The sequence below is a fragment of the Mesocricetus auratus genome, unplaced genomic scaffold (assembly GCF_017639785.1).
Source record: "Mesocricetus auratus isolate SY011 unplaced genomic scaffold, BCM_Maur_2.0 Super-Scaffold_100029, whole genome shotgun sequence".
NCBI classification, from domain to species: Eukaryota; Metazoa; Chordata; class Mammalia; order Rodentia; family Cricetidae; genus Mesocricetus; species Mesocricetus auratus.
Genome location: NW_024429210.1, coordinates 6,161,791 through 6,179,281, shown reverse-complemented (window position 1 = coordinate 6,179,281; position 17,491 = coordinate 6,161,791). Strand labels below are relative to the sequence as shown.

At 36.1% G+C, this 17,491-nt stretch overlaps 1 protein-coding gene across 2 annotated transcripts in view; it reads right to left on the bottom strand.

The window, feature by feature from the left end:
• The window catches only part of Ascc3 (activating signal cointegrator 1 complex subunit 3), a 252,501-nt gene that overhangs the window by 87,363 nt on the left and 147,647 nt on the right, over nt 1–17,491 (bottom strand). For both annotated transcript variants that reach the window (XM_040733169.1, XM_040733170.1), the window contains exons 31-34: nt 10,707–10,844; nt 10,491–10,611; nt 7,534–7,666; nt 5,019–5,144 (exon numbers count right to left, since the gene is read on the bottom strand). In XM_040733169.1, coding sequence (XP_040589103.1) covers nt 5,019–5,144; nt 7,534–7,666; nt 10,491–10,611; nt 10,707–10,844 — 518 coding nt within the window. The remainder of the gene's footprint in view (nt 1–5,018; nt 5,145–7,533; nt 7,667–10,490; nt 10,612–10,706; nt 10,845–17,491) is intronic.

Here is a 17,491-nt window from a genome sequence, read left to right as displayed (position 1 = left end):
GTGGGTAAACTGCCTCATCTCCTGGGTCTTTCCTCCGTGAAAGGAGATGAAAGCAGTCCCAAGTTAAGCCCTTGAAAAAGCATGTCAGATATGAAGAAATTCTACAAACATCATTATTTCAATTTTCATGTTTATTAGCCTCTTTCTAGATTTAAATTTTGTTATTCTTTAACAATATCTTGAATGAATGTCTGATTATATCATTTCTGCATCCTTTACTTGAAGTCTTTAAAGTTATAAGAACTCTATGGACCCATGCTTTTGTCTTTGGGAGGAAACATTTATTTTTTCTTGTTCTAGTCTACGTAATGTTTCAATTTCATCCTTTAAGATGGAATAAGTCTTAAAATCTGAATCCATTATATTGTTTTCCCCATTCTTAATTTTTTTTCTGTTTATCCAGTTTGAGTAGTCCTGATATGAAATCAAAACGGGGAATGTTGCAAATTCTGAACTCAAGCAACAGGTTGTGGTCAAAACATAGAAACACTAAAAAAAAAAAAAAAGGTTTGCATGATAATTTTCTAGGATATCTCACTAGTCATATGCAAATACCTCAAAATCTAAAACAATTCCTAACTCAGAACACTGGTCTGTCATTTAGTTCAAGGAGTGTTCTGTTTATGTGCATTCTGTCCCACTCCAAGAATGTTTATATCTTCGTGGTCTTACATGTTAGTTGTCATGATTCTACACAGTCTTTTCCAACAGTACATAGATAAGTTAATTATTATTCAAAGACTGTACTTTATAAAATATTTGTGTTATTTTGATTTTTTATAGATAAACTGAAATTACATACAGCTGTTATTTGGCTGAACTGTAAATTTGGATTTCTATTCCTTTTTGCTTTACATATTCCTACATTTTTTATTTACCTACATCCTCTCAGAATCTATAAGACCTTTTTAGAGATTGAACTTGCTATAGAAAGCATCCTTCTCCTGATTCTTTTTTTTTTCTTTAAATTAGAAACAAGCTTGCTTCACATGTCAATCCCAGCTCCCACTCCCTCCCGTCCTTCTCTGCCCCCCCCCACCAGGTCCCCTACCCAATCCCCACTCTGTTCCCCAAAGTCCATTTATATGCCAGGGATAAATACTGATCTACTACCGAAGGCACCAGAGACTGCCTAGGCCTCCTCACTGACACCCTTATTCAGGGGGTCTGGATCAGTCCCATGCCTCCCAGCCATCAGTCTTTGTTCAGGTCAGCTGTTTCTTATTTTGCCTTCTGTTTTGTTTTGCATGTTGTTAATTCTGCAGCTACTGCACTCTTATGCTTGCTCTCTTTCATACTGTCTTAAGAGAGTCTTACTATATAAGTCAAAAGGGCCCCAAGCTTGTGGCACCACTCCTGCCTCAGCCTCCTGAGTGACGAGATGACAGGTGTACATTATCACTTCTAGTCATTATTCTTTTGTACAACCTTTCAACCAATTTTATGTATTTGGAAACTGTATGTAGCTTACAATAAATGTTAAGTTTGATTTAGAAAAAAGATCAGCACTGGGCAGGGAGAGGCAGAAATTTCTCTGAGTTTGTGACCACATTGGTTTACACAGTAAGTTCTAGGACAGGATCAGAGCTACACAGTGAGACCCTGTCTTAACATCCCCTTTCAATAAAAATAAATGGATCTGAGGTTTTCTATCTTAAGCAAGGAACTATAAACCACTGACAAGAGTTATTATATGACCTGACTTATGACACAAAAACATGCTACCCATGTCTTGTGCTGAAACACTGCAATTGTGTCCATATTACCCACAATGAAAGTCAAAGCCTTAGCCTATATAGTGCACATGGCTTTATTCACAGCAAAGGAAAAACTTTTGTTTACTAATGCATTTTCAAAATAGAATTGTAGCTGGAACTTGGGCTGTCATGCTTATCCAGCAAGCACCTTACCAACAGAGCTGTTTAAAAAAAAATCATTTCTGTATTCTGGGCTGATTGACTGACACAGAAAATTTAGGAATACATTTGTACTGCAGAATAATGACAGCTTTATTTTAACCAGAGATACCTCAAACACTTACTTAGATAGCCACTAAAAGAACAAGCACATGTGTCATCGAGATTCAAGAGTGGATACTTTGCATCCTAGAGATCAGTTGAAGTAGCATTTATCAATGTGACTGGAATAGCTAAAGACTGCCACAGACTGGCTGGCTATGAGGGTTGGGGAGGTAGTAATACAAAGGTACAATAGTGGCAGCAAAAGCTCCAAGGAAAGGGACCTGGTTGCTGGAGCTGCTGTAGGTGAATATCTACTTCTCTCCTCCGGTGTCTTTGGGAACTGTCCTGGAGGTCAAGGCAGCAGGCCACAGCTACCACAAGGAGAAGCTTCTCTGAACCAGGTCATTAAGATGGTGGAATATTTGGACAACCAGTTCCCAAATTTCCTCTTTGGCAATGATTGACCATCAGACAAAACTTGTGAGACAATGTGAACTCAGAAACACAAGTTGATTTACATGAATGATGCCTACAACCAAACAGGAGACACCCAAAATTTCTTGGCTCAGATACCTAAGTATAATTTCCCTTTAAAATTTCATCACTGTTTGATGATTCTCATTCTAATTACCATTGTTTATTATGATTATATTTAGATATCCTCAGTATAAAAATCAAAATGAAATCAAACCGATCCAACCTAAAATACCTGGGAAATTTCTTACTCATTATCTTACAAGAAAACGCAAGAGTATCTAATTTATATTTTATGTAATTCATCTTAGTTTTGATCAATACTGCTTGACAGAGTCCAAGTGGGACTAGACTAGGGGTAGACTTGAAGCAGGTGCAGAGTGATTTATTCTGAAGTAAAGGCAAAGAAATGATGTATCAACAGAAGACAATGGGATTAGAGAATTTTGATAGATTTATGAATAAGTCAGCCTTAGGCATAGTGAGAATGAAATGCTGGTGAGAAAATACAACTAGAATTTGATGGAGCAAACCGAGCAGCATATTTTGAAGCCCCTCATATCCAGGTGGCATGCAAATACAGAAAGAACATCTAGAAAGGAATATCATGAGACTACATGATGAGAACAGGGTTGCTTCAGTGGCACTGTAAAAAAGGCCTGATATGAGGAAACTTATGCCTAGCCAAAACCAAAGGATGGCATACAAAATAACCAGCTAGCACTCATCAGGAGGCAGCATTTTCCGATAAAGAAAGACAAAAATGACAGAGGGTAGACAAGTCAGACAACTCTAATATACAATATTAGGTTGGATTCTAATAGAACGGGGGATCAGAAGACAATAGGTGAAACCTCAATAAAGGCTGCATGTCAGTTTTCTGATTTGAGAAACTGTCCAGTGGTAATATGGGATATTAGCATGGGGAAGATAGGTTTGGAGTACATGACATTTCTTGGTTTTTGATAGACTTAAATTATTTCTAATTGAAACCTTAGAGTTTTTATTTTTTAGAATACACATAAAGAAATGGAAAAAAACCAGCAACCTGCTATTGAACTTGCTTGTCCCATAGGCATGTGCACTAATCATATAAGCTCGCTGACATAATACAGTTTTTAAAGTAGACTTGACTATGGTACAGACTAACAAACAAATGGTAGGAAGTGCAAGATCACATCTCATTAAGTCATTAATTGTGTTCTTAGCAATTAACACAGAACCAGAGTAGCTTTAGTTTGATTTCTTGATTCAATATGACAATTCTTTATTGATTCTTCGGAAATTTCACATCATGCACCCCAATCCCACTCACCCCCCAGTCCTCCCATATTTGCCTCTCACCCTTGAATCCTCACCCAAAAGAAACCCCCACCCAAAATTAATTAAAAACAAATAAGCACCTCGATTCTCCCTCTATTCTATTTCCCCAAGCCTCTTCAATCATCCTAGTGGCATTGGGAGCAATGGTGTGTCCAAAGTATTCCCTTCTGTCCTATCAACCCCACCCACAAATGTTCATTGCAATCACCCACTGGTCTGGTTCAAGGCCTCTAGCCTCTGGAACACTATCATCACTGGACCCTCCTCTTGGATATCCTGCTGCGGTCCTGGGTCATGGGGATCCTATGGCTATCATTTGGCAGAATCAGACCAAACATGTGCTTCAGCAGGTCATAGATGGGGTAGATGTTAGGATGGGCCAACCCAAGGCCCAGGATGTGGGTGTGGGTGTGGGTGGTAGCCTTGTTGGTCAGTCTGGGCCATTGGGACTATACCCCTCAGGTGAGGGGTAGAGTCAGCTCTCCTAGGTCCATGCCACACAGGCCAGCTCTCCTATGCCGATATTGAGCAGTGGGGCCATCTCTCCTTAGTGGGAGTAAAGAGGCAATGTCTACTATGAGGGGCAGGGCCAGCTATCCCAGGGCCAATGAAGGGCGGGAATGGTTAAGCAAAGCCCTTGGATTTTAACACATATGGTTCCTATGGCACCCTGTGGTAACATAGGCCATGGGCATCAACACAGACTCAAGCTGTAGTGGAACCATGAACCGAGACACGGCGCTCAGCAGCAGTCCGGATCTGAACAACACCAGGGCAACATATGTGTATTTCAGAGTTTGACATAACATCTCATACATGTCTAATAAATCAAGATCTAATAAGCTAGCGAGAAAGAGAGAATCAAACACACTGCAATCTTCTCTTTCAGGGCTTTTATTAACCCTAAGATATGCTTCATAATTTCCCCCATCCAACTTCACCATTCTTAACCTTTCTTAAAATCTACTGTACCTAAGTCAGTTACTACCATACAATTTAGAAGATTCCTCAATGACTTCCAGTGTCTTATCTTCCAACAGCACAAGAAAATTTTTCTATAGCAATTCATATAATAGCAAATTCATACAATCAACCATCCTCTTATATACCATGACCATATATTTGATTTTTCTGGTCAACTTGCATCTATACAATGTGCCAAGAGCTGACAAACATTCACAGACTTTCAATTTCTTGCAAGTACCTGTGCATTTTGTGCATACAATTTGCAATTGCCCTTTCACAGAGCCCCATACTTACCTGGGGTTCATGATAAGACGTCGGAAAAAGTAAGTCCATGTGATATAATCCATTGCATCTTGCTTAGATGTTATTGTACCTCCAGCAATCTCTGCATTTAAGTGGTCAGAAAGCACTCCTAATAAGCTAAATATTGAGTAAGAGACAAGAAATACAATGAACAGTAAACACTTATCTCAGTAAAGGTTCAAATTTTTATGTTCTAAGCTATCTGAAAGTGGCTTTATGCAATTTATGTATAACAACTGTATATAATTCATAAATACTATATTGCAGATTACTTGTTCATAACTGCATTTGTTATAAACACTATAAATTCATCACTCAGCATCATTAACTTAACACTTAATAATTAACTAGCACATATATAATTACACTTTCTTTCTTGTAAAAAAGTATGTTGCATTTTTCACATGAATATGTACAGAGTCCAGAGGGTACTACAATAATACAGTAGTAACAACCTGCTGAAAACAATTACTACTACCTGTACCTAGTAAATACTCAACAAATGGTAATCTTTGTTATCAAATTTTAAGAAAAGAAGTTATATGGAAAAACAAAACACAGGCTGGCAGGAAGGGAGCTAGAAACTTACAGAGGAAGAAGATGCAAATCAAGAGAGGTAGTTTGTTGAGTGACATGAAGAACATATGAAGAGCTGGAGTAAGCATAGAATGAGTATAAGGAAGACTAAAAGGGAACTCATGAGAAAGGGAAGATAGGAGAAAGCAAAGATATTTCCTCTATTCACCCAGTGAATATTAAGTGTTTGGGAAAATAGGACGCTGCTGTGGTGTATACAAAGGTAATCAGATGTGTTGAAAGACTGGAAAATAACATGCTAATTTTAGTTTCTTATGTAACATACAAAAAAACCTAAATAATTACAAATAGAAACATATGCAAGTACTCAAATTAGTTTTTGTAAAGGACACAAATAAATTAAAAAAGACTCATTTACAATGTAAAAAATGTTCTCTATGTCAATCTCAATTTATTCTGACAGAATGAAAATGGATACAGTCAGCATGAAGAATACTGGCACTATCCATTTGAGGGCTGACTATAATCTAGCAATTTTCTTTTTTCATCACAATCTGATAGAAACATTTGTATGTGATATTAGAAAGGTTAAATGATTCGCTGTTACAATAAACACAAGAGGAGGAAACTGTGGGGCTAGAGGGATGGCTCAGCAGTAAAGAGTAATTGCAGAGGACCTGAGCTCAGTTGCTGGTACCCACAGTGGAACTCAATAAGCTTTAACTCCAGTTCTAAGGTATCTGATGCCATTTTCTGGCCTCCTTTAGTATGGCAGGCATGTAGTGCCCTTACATACATGCAGGTAAAACATCCACACTGGATTATAACTATGGAACAATTTATGACATAAAAAATATTAGCAATGGTCACAGCATAAGAAAAAATTATCTATTTACTATACAATGCCCAGAGTAAATTAGTTTTGTCATAAATGGGTGCATCATGTCAAATATTTTAAAAATACATATGAGATGGTCATATTACTTTCTCACTTGTTTTGTGGTGAATTAGATTTACTTGTTTTCAGCTGCATTTAATTTAGTGATGTTTAGCTTTATATTTCTGTATTCATTCAAAAGATATAGAGGTCTATTAAGTTCTTAAAAAGATTTCTTACAGAATTTTAGCATCTAAGTTATTCTGACTCCATCAAACAAACTAGAAACTTATTTCTAATATTTCTTTTCATCTCTCCTCAGTCTCTGTCACTCTAGATAGGTTCTTACTATGTAGTCTAGTCATGGCTGGCCTGGAATATGCTGTGTAGACCAGGGTGGCCTCAAACTCACACAGATTTTCTAGAATCTGCACCCTGAGTGCTAGGATTAAAAGTGTGTACCACTACACCCTGCAAACCCTTCCTTTTCTATTATTAGGAGAATGCTCATTTACGGCTGATACTATTCCTTCTGCACTACAAAGAATTCAACATTGAAGCTGCTGAGTCAGACGGGTTCAGTATGAAAAAAAAATCTACATTTCAAATTCAATTGCTTTCACAGATCTGAAACTCATGATTTGTATTTTTTATTGTGCCAGTTTAAGTAAATTTTAAATGAATTTTACTCGTTAAGCTAATGTATAAAAATCATTTGTATAAAGGTGTTCACAATGTCTCATTATCTTTTTAATTTTTACTATGTTTCTAATCGTGATGTTTAGACATAAATACATAAATTTTCTTCATCTTTGGAAAACACAAACAAGCAAATGGTAGAGCCTGGTAGTATATAGTTCAGGGATCCAAGCTTGTAGGGAAGGGGACTGAGGCATGGAAGCTGTAAGTTCAAGGCCTGCCTAGGCTACTGACTAAGTCCAAAGTCAGTCTGGGTAACTTATTAAAACTCTGTCTCAAAATAAAAAGTAAGAAGGGGGACAGTGATATATGCAGTGGTAGGGAAAAGGAACATAACAAGCAAAACACAACCTCACTAGGAAATGAAATCTATTACTTTAAAACCAAACTTACCTTGATTCCACAGGGAAAGGTTCATAAAGAAATTTTTTATAAAAATCTTTTTTTATATCATGAACAAGAATTACAGCTTTCCCTTGGTCATCAAACTGAGGTCTCCCAGCTCGCCCCATCATCTGCAGCACATCTAAGGAAGAGAAAATCGGAAGAATCATGTAGTGACACTGAGCATGAGGTAAAGTTACTGATCGGGGCACATTTCTAACAGCAAGAACAGACACAAGGACACTAGCTCAACTCTGTTCATGGCAGCATTATTCATAATAGGTAGAACCTGGAAACAACCTAGATGTCCCTCAACTAAAGAATGGATAAAGAAAATGTGGTACATTTATACAATACTACTCTGTGGTAAGAAACAATGGCATCCTAAAATTTGCAGGCAAATGGACAGAACTGGAAAAAAATATCCTGAGTGAGGTAACCCAGACCTAGAAAGACAAATATGATATGTGCTCAGTCATAAGTGGATATTAGACATAAAGCAAAGGAAAACCAAGCTACAGGCCACAACCCCGGAGAACCTAAGTTACAAAGGAAACCCTAAGAGAGACATACATGGATCCACCTGGGATGGGAAATAGACAAAATCAGGAGACTGAGCAGAGAGTGGAGAGGGTAGAAGGGGAAGGGGGAGGGCAGGAATGGGGCGGGGGGGAACATGAAGGAATGGCATGGTCAAGTTGGGGGAAGGACTGAGAGGGTAAACAAGAACAGAGATATCTTGATAGAGGGAGCCATTATGGAGTTAGTTAGAAACCTGACACAAGGGAGATTCCCAGGAATCCACAAGGATGACCCCAGCTAATACTCTTTGTTTTTTTTTTTTTGTTTTTTGGTTGTTCATATCCTTTATTTTTTAATTTTTAAATTTTTTTATTATTACTTTAATTTTAAATAGCTTGCTTCACATGTCATTCCCAGTTCACTCTCCTTCCCCCTCCTCTCTTTCCCCTCCTCCCGCATCCCCCACCCTATCCCTACTTCCTTCCATATAGGGGATACCCAACTAATACTCTTAGCAATAGTGGAGGGGGTGCCTGAACTGGTCTTCCCCTGTAATCACATTGATGACTACCTTAATTGTCACCATAGAACATTTATCCAGTAACTGATGGAAGCAGATGCAGACATCCACAACTAAGCACTGGGCTGAGTTTCCAGAGACCAGTTGTAGAGGGGGAGGAAGGATTATATGAGTAAGGGGTCAAGACCATTATGGGGAAACCTGCAGAAACAGTTGTTCCAAGCTAGTGGGAGCGCACTGACTCCAGATTATAGCTGAGGAACCTGCATAGGACTGAACTAAGCCCGTTGAATGTGGGTGACTGTTTATGGGGCCATTGGTAGTGGGACCAGGATTTATCCCTAGTGCATGAAGTGGCTTTTTGAAGCCCATTCCCTATGGAGGAATACTATGCTCAGCCTAGATACATGGGAAACTTGGTCCTGACTTAATGTGATGTGACAGACTTTGTTAACTCCCCATGGGAGGCCTCACCTTCTCTAAGGAGTGGATGGGGGTAGTGTGTGTGGGGGAGATGGGGATAAGCAGGAAGAGGGGAAAGACGGGGAATGGATTGATATGTAATATAAAAGATTGTTTTAAAAATAGTAAAAAACCAAAATAATTTCGTTCCAAAAAATAGAATACTTTAATTTGGGTTTTTTGGAGACAGGGTTTCTGTGTAGCATTGGCTGTTCTGGAACTCACTCTGTAGATCAAGCTAGCCTTGAATTCACAGAGACCTACCTGCCTCTGCCTCCTGAGTGCTGGGGCTAAAGGTGTACATCACCACCGCCTGGTGACAACTGAATACTTTAAGAACATGTGTCTTTGATCATCACTACTACAACCTATAATACACATACACACCATACACACACCACACACACACACACACCACACATACACACCACACACACACACAATTTATATACATAGTACAAACACATATGTAGTACGTGCTATATTCAAAATTTGTATTTCATAAGCAACTTCGATGTAATACTGAGCTCTTAAAAAGGTGGCTTACATTATTTGTAATGCAAGTTGAAATAAAGTTTTCCTGAGTTACATGATTTCAGATGCTATTTAGGAATACTGATATTGTGTGGCTTATAGAGATGGCTCCATGGATAAAGTACTTGCCGCACAAGTGTGAAGACAGGAATGAGACCCAGCATGATATAAAAGCCAGAAGGGCATGACGACTTCTCTGTATCTTGGCATTTGGGAGGCAGAGACTGGTTTCTAAAACAAGCTTGCTAACTGACTAGAAGAACGCCAGCTTTAGCAAGAGCCCCTGCTCTAGTAAATAACAGTAGAGAGTGATTGAGAAAGACAAGTGGTACCCACCTCTGGCCTCCACCTGCACGCCCAAAGCACACATAATGCTGGTGTGCCCTCACACATAATGTAAGCATGCATACATACATTCACCCACACAAAATAAGTGATAATTCTCTTTTAAATAAACAAGGACAAATGAAGCACATACAGGAAAACCTATCCTGTGAGGCATTTTGATTACTGTTTACCATGGATAAGACATCTATTTAGTTCTTATCTTTTACCCTCCCAGAGAATAACATTTCCTTCCTTTAAAATCTGTAGGAACCTTTGCAATGATTTATAGTTTAAAGACGATTTTGCCCTTGAAGTATATTAATTATAGTTTGTAATCAAAATTTATTGTCCTTAATAGTTATTAACCAGAACTTTTATTTATGAATTTGAAACCACTAATAATAATCAATGAATTGGGCATATTAAACGAAATAAAAAGATTCAATATTTTTCTGAAGCATTTTTACTAAAAACCAATATACTTCTTAACTTGATTATTATATACTTAAATGAGACGAATTCTCAAATTTTAATTTATATAAACCTAAACTGCTAAGGATGAAATATAAGCTTAATTTATCTTTGCAGTAAGAAAAATTACCTGTGATGGGAAAATCCACATAGCGTCTTGTTTTTCCATCATAATATTCAGTTCCTTTAATAATTACTAAGTGAGCGGGAAAGTTTACACCCCAAGCTAATGTACTCGTAGCAATGAGAACCTAAGATAAAAGATAAAGATAATGTCTTATAGCTAAATAAAATAAAACTTCTATGTTACTGTGAAATATGTGTTCATGGAAGAGGGAAAAAGTACCTGAACTTTACAGTTCACAAACAGCTCTTCGACAGTTTTTCGGTCTCTTTCATGCAATCCAGCATGATGCATTCCTATTCCAAAAGCTAGAGTCAGCTTCAGGTTGGAATCTCTTATTGTCCCAATGATGTTCTCCATCTGCCAATACAAGAACAAATCCAAGATGCAGGTGCATCAGCTTCAAAATACTCATGCATTTCAATTACGTTTGACTGATATGGCTTTGTGGCACTTTTTTTTTTTGCTTTTAATTACATTATATGGGCACAAATATATAGCCACTCTACTGTTTTCATTAAAGCTGGGTAAACTGAAAAGAATTCCTACTTGGTAAAAACAAATTCTCCATTTTACCTATTTTAGTGCTAGGCAATAAGAGAAAAATGTATGATGATAATCACAAACTCCCCTTAATGATTAAAGACTATTCAAAACGATTTAATATTGTCTAAAATGTTCAGGAAATTATTGTTATATTAAAAATATATTTATCTTTTTGGATCTGTGTCTAAACATGAAAAAATGCAAACAACCAAAATAATCAGATGCAATCCTACCAGACAGTAACTACCCCAACAAAGCTTTCATACTAAACTTAGAGCACATTAAGGAAGTCACATGACTCCCTAATCTATCTATATATATATATATATTAGGAATAATAGTAGTAACCTTATATATGCATTTAAATACCCCCATTAAATTCACATAATAAAAGCTACTACAAGACTTACATCCAAATTGCCAATGGGTAAAAACAGTTTGAAGATGCTTGAAGGATATCTATTCTGAACTTTTCTGCTATAAAAATTCCTAACTATCATAACAGAGTTTGAAACTTTTTGATCATTAAAGAAAACAGACAGATTATTTTTGCTTATTCCTTATTGCTTTGATCAGCAGCTAAAAGCCTTTCATATTTCCTTATTTTTTGCGTGTGTGTGTGGGGGGGGGAGGAATTAGCATTTCACTTTAGTAGACGGGACAGATCTTTTTTTTCTTATTGGTATAATATAGCCTTTTGTGCTTATGGGTATCAACCCTTTGTCTATAAACATCCTTAGTTTTTCAAACTTCATTTTACTTATTATTTAAAATATCCTAACAGACCCAATGTTTCAAAGTATTCACTTATGTTTTATTATAATTTTCTTAAACACCTATAAAATAAACATTTACCTACTACTTAACTTCTGTTGTGGTTTTAATTTGTATGTAAACAATTATATATACTTATTTTTGCCCTGAAATTATGGTGAAAATTCAAAGTGTCTTTTCTATTAAACTGGAAACAATGACTAAATGATTCTTTATTTCAAAGTTAAACTATATAACTTCTTTGTTATTTAAGTTTTAAAATATTCAAAATGTTCTTGTCCTAGCTTTTGTATTTTTAAAGAATTCATGTCTAAGCTCCATTTATCTCAGTTAAGTTTCATATATATACATGTTTTCTTAAACATGTTTTATAATATTCTTTGAATGTTCTATTCATCTCAGCTGTATATTGGAAATAATGAATGCAACACAAACTTGATGGCAACAAGCAGCAAACTTTATTTGCTTATAAAATGTACTCCAGAAGGAAAGGCTTGTCCTTGAAGTACAAAGTAACCTCAGGGACAGCATAGGAAGCTTTTCCTGCAATGAGCATTCAGTATCACACCCTTTAAATGATATTCTGTTTTAGTTATCTCTATAGCCTTATCTATACATGCCACTAGTACTCAGTACTGGAGGGAGAACTTGGAAAAAGTAACATGTACAAGTTTATATCCTTGAAATAGAAATACAAACAATACTGTCTTTAGATCTGATTTCATTTTGTTTTTCTACTGACAACTTCTATCATACGTTACCTGCATACATTTCCTCTTCTGGGTGTGCATAAACTAAACATCTCAAAAATCTCCAATTAAGGGACCTTTATCTGGCTGTTACAGTTTAGAAAAAATACGCAGCCCATATTACCCATGCAAGGAACCAATTGCTTCTACTCCTATTCATTTGTTTATTCTTATTTTAATTTTATTTAAATTAGAAACAAGCTTGCTTGACATGTCAATCCCAGCTCTTTTACGCTCCCCTCCACCCTCCTCCTGCCCCTCACCACCCCTCCGACCCTCACCCCATCCCCCCTCAGCTCCTCGGGGAGGGTGAGGCCCTCCATGGGAACTCTTCAAAGTGTGTCATATTATCCCGGGCAGGTCCTAAGCCCTCCACCATGTGTCTAGGCTGAGACAGCATCCCTCCATGTGGAATGGACTACCCAAGTCCATTTGTATGCCAGGGATAAATATTGGTCTACAATTCAAGGCCCCATAGATTGCCGAGGTTTCTTCAATGACTCCCATATTCAGGGGGTCTGGGTCAGTCCCATGCTCAATACAAAACTTGCAAGATTTTACAATGTAGGACGAAGTTGTCTTATACTAAAGATACATAAAAAGAAGGTAAAATTCAATAGTAATATTAATTTATAAAAAGCAATGTATAGAGTAGGCAATATTCTGAATAACAAACACATTAGAAATGTTATAGTGTATTAGCAGTTCATTGTATTTCATAATACATAACTAACAGTATTTTTGCATGTATCTGTGAATATAAGAAATAAACTTTTCTAAAATTTACCATAATGTACGTACACTGTCCGCAATGAAGATGAAACAGGAGGCTGTTAAATTGTCCCATAAATTATGTGTGAGCCAGTTTTACTGCGAGGGTATTTTCAACTTATATTGATTCACTGTCGCTTTTAAACTCAAAAACACTTTTAGATTGTTTAGTTTTGTAAATAAGTACATTTGAATTGTGCGATTCACAGTGTCCTATAACAATCATACCTCAAAAGTTATGTGCTGTTTTCCATTCAAAGACTAAAACATCTTGTGATAAGAGGTTTGGGGAGCTGTCTCTTACTCTCCCCACCACACGATCACATAAATCAGTGCATTAAAAACAAAGCTTTGCCTATCTGAACTGGCAATCCCTGAAACTCTCAAGAGGACAATCACAAAAACAACTTCATTTATTATACAGTTTCTGGAGATAAAGCTGATAGAAATCAAACAAAAATACTACTAAAGTAGCCTACAGGATTTAAAAAATAGATTTTATTGAATCATATGTATTTGTTATTTTGTATTTTAAAATGAGTTTCATCTTGATCAAATTATCTTAAGTCAAGCAAAAAAAATGGAAAATTTCAGGTACTGAAAGCTGAACATTTTTAGTAGATATTTCCTCAGCACTTTCTATTTTCCTGTAATTATCAATTTACAAAGCTTATAAAAGATTATTCTTTATATAATGCAGTAGTGTTAATATCACAGTTTGTTTATACAGCTTAGTATGTTTCAAATTAAGAAGTTTCATTGATTTTGAAAGTAATACAGTAGCCTTTCTCAAATCTGATTCAGTAAAATAAGATTCTCAAAAATTATTTGGGTTATAATCTCAGTTTCTCCAAGGATATGTAGTACTACTCCATGAAGACATAAGACACATTATTTATCACATAAAAATGGATACCATAAGAAGGTATAATTGTTAAGATGGCATGCTATAAAACTTATAGCACAATGAAAACAATAGGACGTTTCAATTTCAATGTTCATTTCTGTTTAACAAATGTTTGTTGTAATGCATCAGTATTTTTCCAATAAACAGCCTTTGAAATGTCAGACCACCTAATAGTTAAACAAAAATATTCAATATTGTACATAAAAGAGAAACAGATCTATATTCTTTGGAGTGATCTGTTTAGGGGGTGGGAGAAGAGGCACATATGTAAGCTGTTGAACCATTTACTTTAACTTAATAGAATTTTTTATATTTTAAATTTATTATACTCAAAAAGCTTTTGTAGAGAGATAGGATTCCATTTAAGTAGATACATTACTCTGGGCCTAAAGTACATTCCAGTCAGAATATAATTCAGCAAGTTGATGACAATGCTGGCTCCAAAAGAAAGGAGACCAGATTGGACAAGAATGAGCTAACAGACTGCGCAGCCCAGTTCTGTCCCTTTGAGTGTGATATATTGTTTCAAGATGCTAAAATCCCATAGCTTCTCAAAGCATATCTGTTGTGCTGGTTTTCCCATTTTCACAGAATCCTTATTATCAGAACTCAGTACTCTTTTTCAAAGCATGTCAGACTCAGACCATATGCCACTGAATAAAGCTTATCAATGGTCTAAAGTACTCAATAGAAGATACACTAAGTCATGAAAGTTACAAAGACTTCTATAAACAGAAATAAACAGACTATATTGATACAGATGTTACATGAAGTTTAAGTATTTTCTTATATGTGCAAAGTATTAGTTTCTTAACCTTTTTTTCTATGATGAATCCCATAGATGGAAGGGATGTAATTAACAATGAAAGAAACAACATAGAACATTTTATTGATATGTTAACAGAAAAGAATTCTAGAAATAGCTATTCAGAATAAAATTTCCCAAATTTCCCAATACTACAAATTATTTTTCCTGACCTTCTCTGAATGCCAAATACAATACAACTACTACAAGAGATTTACCAGGTAGAAATATATTAATTTTAAGCATATATATATGTGATTAAGGAAATATATCTGCTTGAGGGTAAAACTTAGCAACATAGCACCACTTTTTATACATAAAACCATGGGTTCCATTTCTAGTAATGCTGTGAAATAAAAACACAAATAAAGTGTGAATTACAAATAAGCAAAAACAAATCTAAACAATAAATAAATAGAATCTAAACAATAACAGATTGCCACATCTTCCCAACACATAGAATAGCATTTCTTGTTTTCTAGCATGACCTAATTCTTACTGATAATATACAAACTGAATTACAAGGTAAGGTGTTAACCTGCTTTCCTTACTCACATTTTTAATTTCCTATGTCACTAGCAGAAAATTCTTCTGTAAACACATTTACTTTTTAAACACAACTTTGTGCTTATTTCCATTTTTAGAGAGTTCTGATTCTAATGCATGCTTGGAGAATATGTCCATACTCAGGTGCTTTTCAAATGCAGAAGAGAATGAGTTGAAAGGAACGTTATGGAGTTAACTTTTTAAAGTAGCACAATTATATTCTATAATATGAATTAAATCTTGAGAGAGGGCATAAAAACGTCAAAGTTCACCTCATAGGTTCAGCAGAAGTAGTCTATTTATATGGTATATTCAATGTTGCAGAACTATTATAGAATCAACAAAGGTTGAGTATCTAATTTTAGAGTATCTGGAGATGCCAATTGCACATCCTAATCTATAATGTTCTTAGGATGATATTTTTGTTTGTTTGATTGTTTTTCAATTCAGGGTTTCTCTGTATTGTTTTGGAGACTGTCCTGGAACTTGCTCTATAGACTAGGCTGGCCTCGAGCTCACAGAGATCCTCCTGCCTCTGCTGGGATTAAAGGCATGAGCTACCAACGCCTGGCCTCTAGGGTGATACTTTCTAAGCATAGGCACAATCCATAACAGTTAACATGCTAAAAATACATTATTTTAAGGGACCTGACATGATTTCAGTGCATTTACTTCTCACAGTAATCCTTTGAGGATAGAGTTGTTATGATTCCTTTTACATGTGAGAATTTGAGGTTTAGCAGTCAAGTTGTATACTGGGTTCCTGTAACTAATGGTGGACAGTCAGTCCTCATCTCAGAACTGCTAGACGTAGATCATGCCTATCAACAGTGCCATATACATTACTATATGAATGGGAGACTATTAAATCTCATTGTTCAAACTGTTTGCAGAAAACCGGTTAAGATTGGTTACAATGAGTAATTACCATTTCTACACTCAGATGATTTGCAAATATACTTATTCTTTATTATTTGAATGTTTCTATACCTATGCCTAAAAGAAGTAAGCAAAATCAAATACCATGTCCTTCAACTTCTTAATGATTGTGACACAGCATAGTCTTGTCAGTTCCTTGTTCTTGTACCTATTGATATTTTTGTATATTTTCCTCACCAAATGCTGTTTTTCTATCTTAGGTTAATATGTTGTCAATAAGCCTACTTACCATAAATATTGCAAGATATTAATAAAAACAAATAAAACAGGCTGAATTTGCTACCCTGTGTTTGGGTCTAACTTGCCACTTGGTTTGGGTTTCATCCAATGTAATCAATCTTTCTGTTCTAGTTTCTGCATCTGGAATATTGAGATAAGAATTGTGTTCTAAAGTTCATGACTAGATCTGATACTATTTAGCCTTTAAGGAACTATAAAGCACCCCATACATGATACCAAAAAAGAAAACAGAAACGGCTTGTGTTCTGTTGTTTAAGGGGTGAATATTGATGTTCACAATCACACCCATATCTCATCAGTTCCATGTGGACTTAAATGTCCAATACTTAGCAAATTCACAGATGTCTGTTTTCCACACCATTTCTAGACTAATTACATCATAAGCGTTTCCTTGGTTTTTAAGAGGGATGAGCCCTGGTTTATACAGAGAATAGGCCCCGAGTAGGGGAGCAGCATGGTATTTCCAGCTGACATAGAAAGGAAGACCTTTAGCTTAAGGGCGCCCTGCATTAACCATAGCAAAGTCTTTGTCAGAATGAAAATAAAAATGGGTCAAGGACGTAAATCAGTGGTAGAAACCTGTTGCACTGGTTACTACTCTTGTTTCGAGGACAAAATGTCTGCTCAAACTAGCTTAAGGGAGGGAGGGTTATTTTGGCTTCAAGTTGCAATGCAAGTCCATCATGGTAGGGAAGGCAGGGCAGTCAGTGTGAAGCAACTGGTCACACTG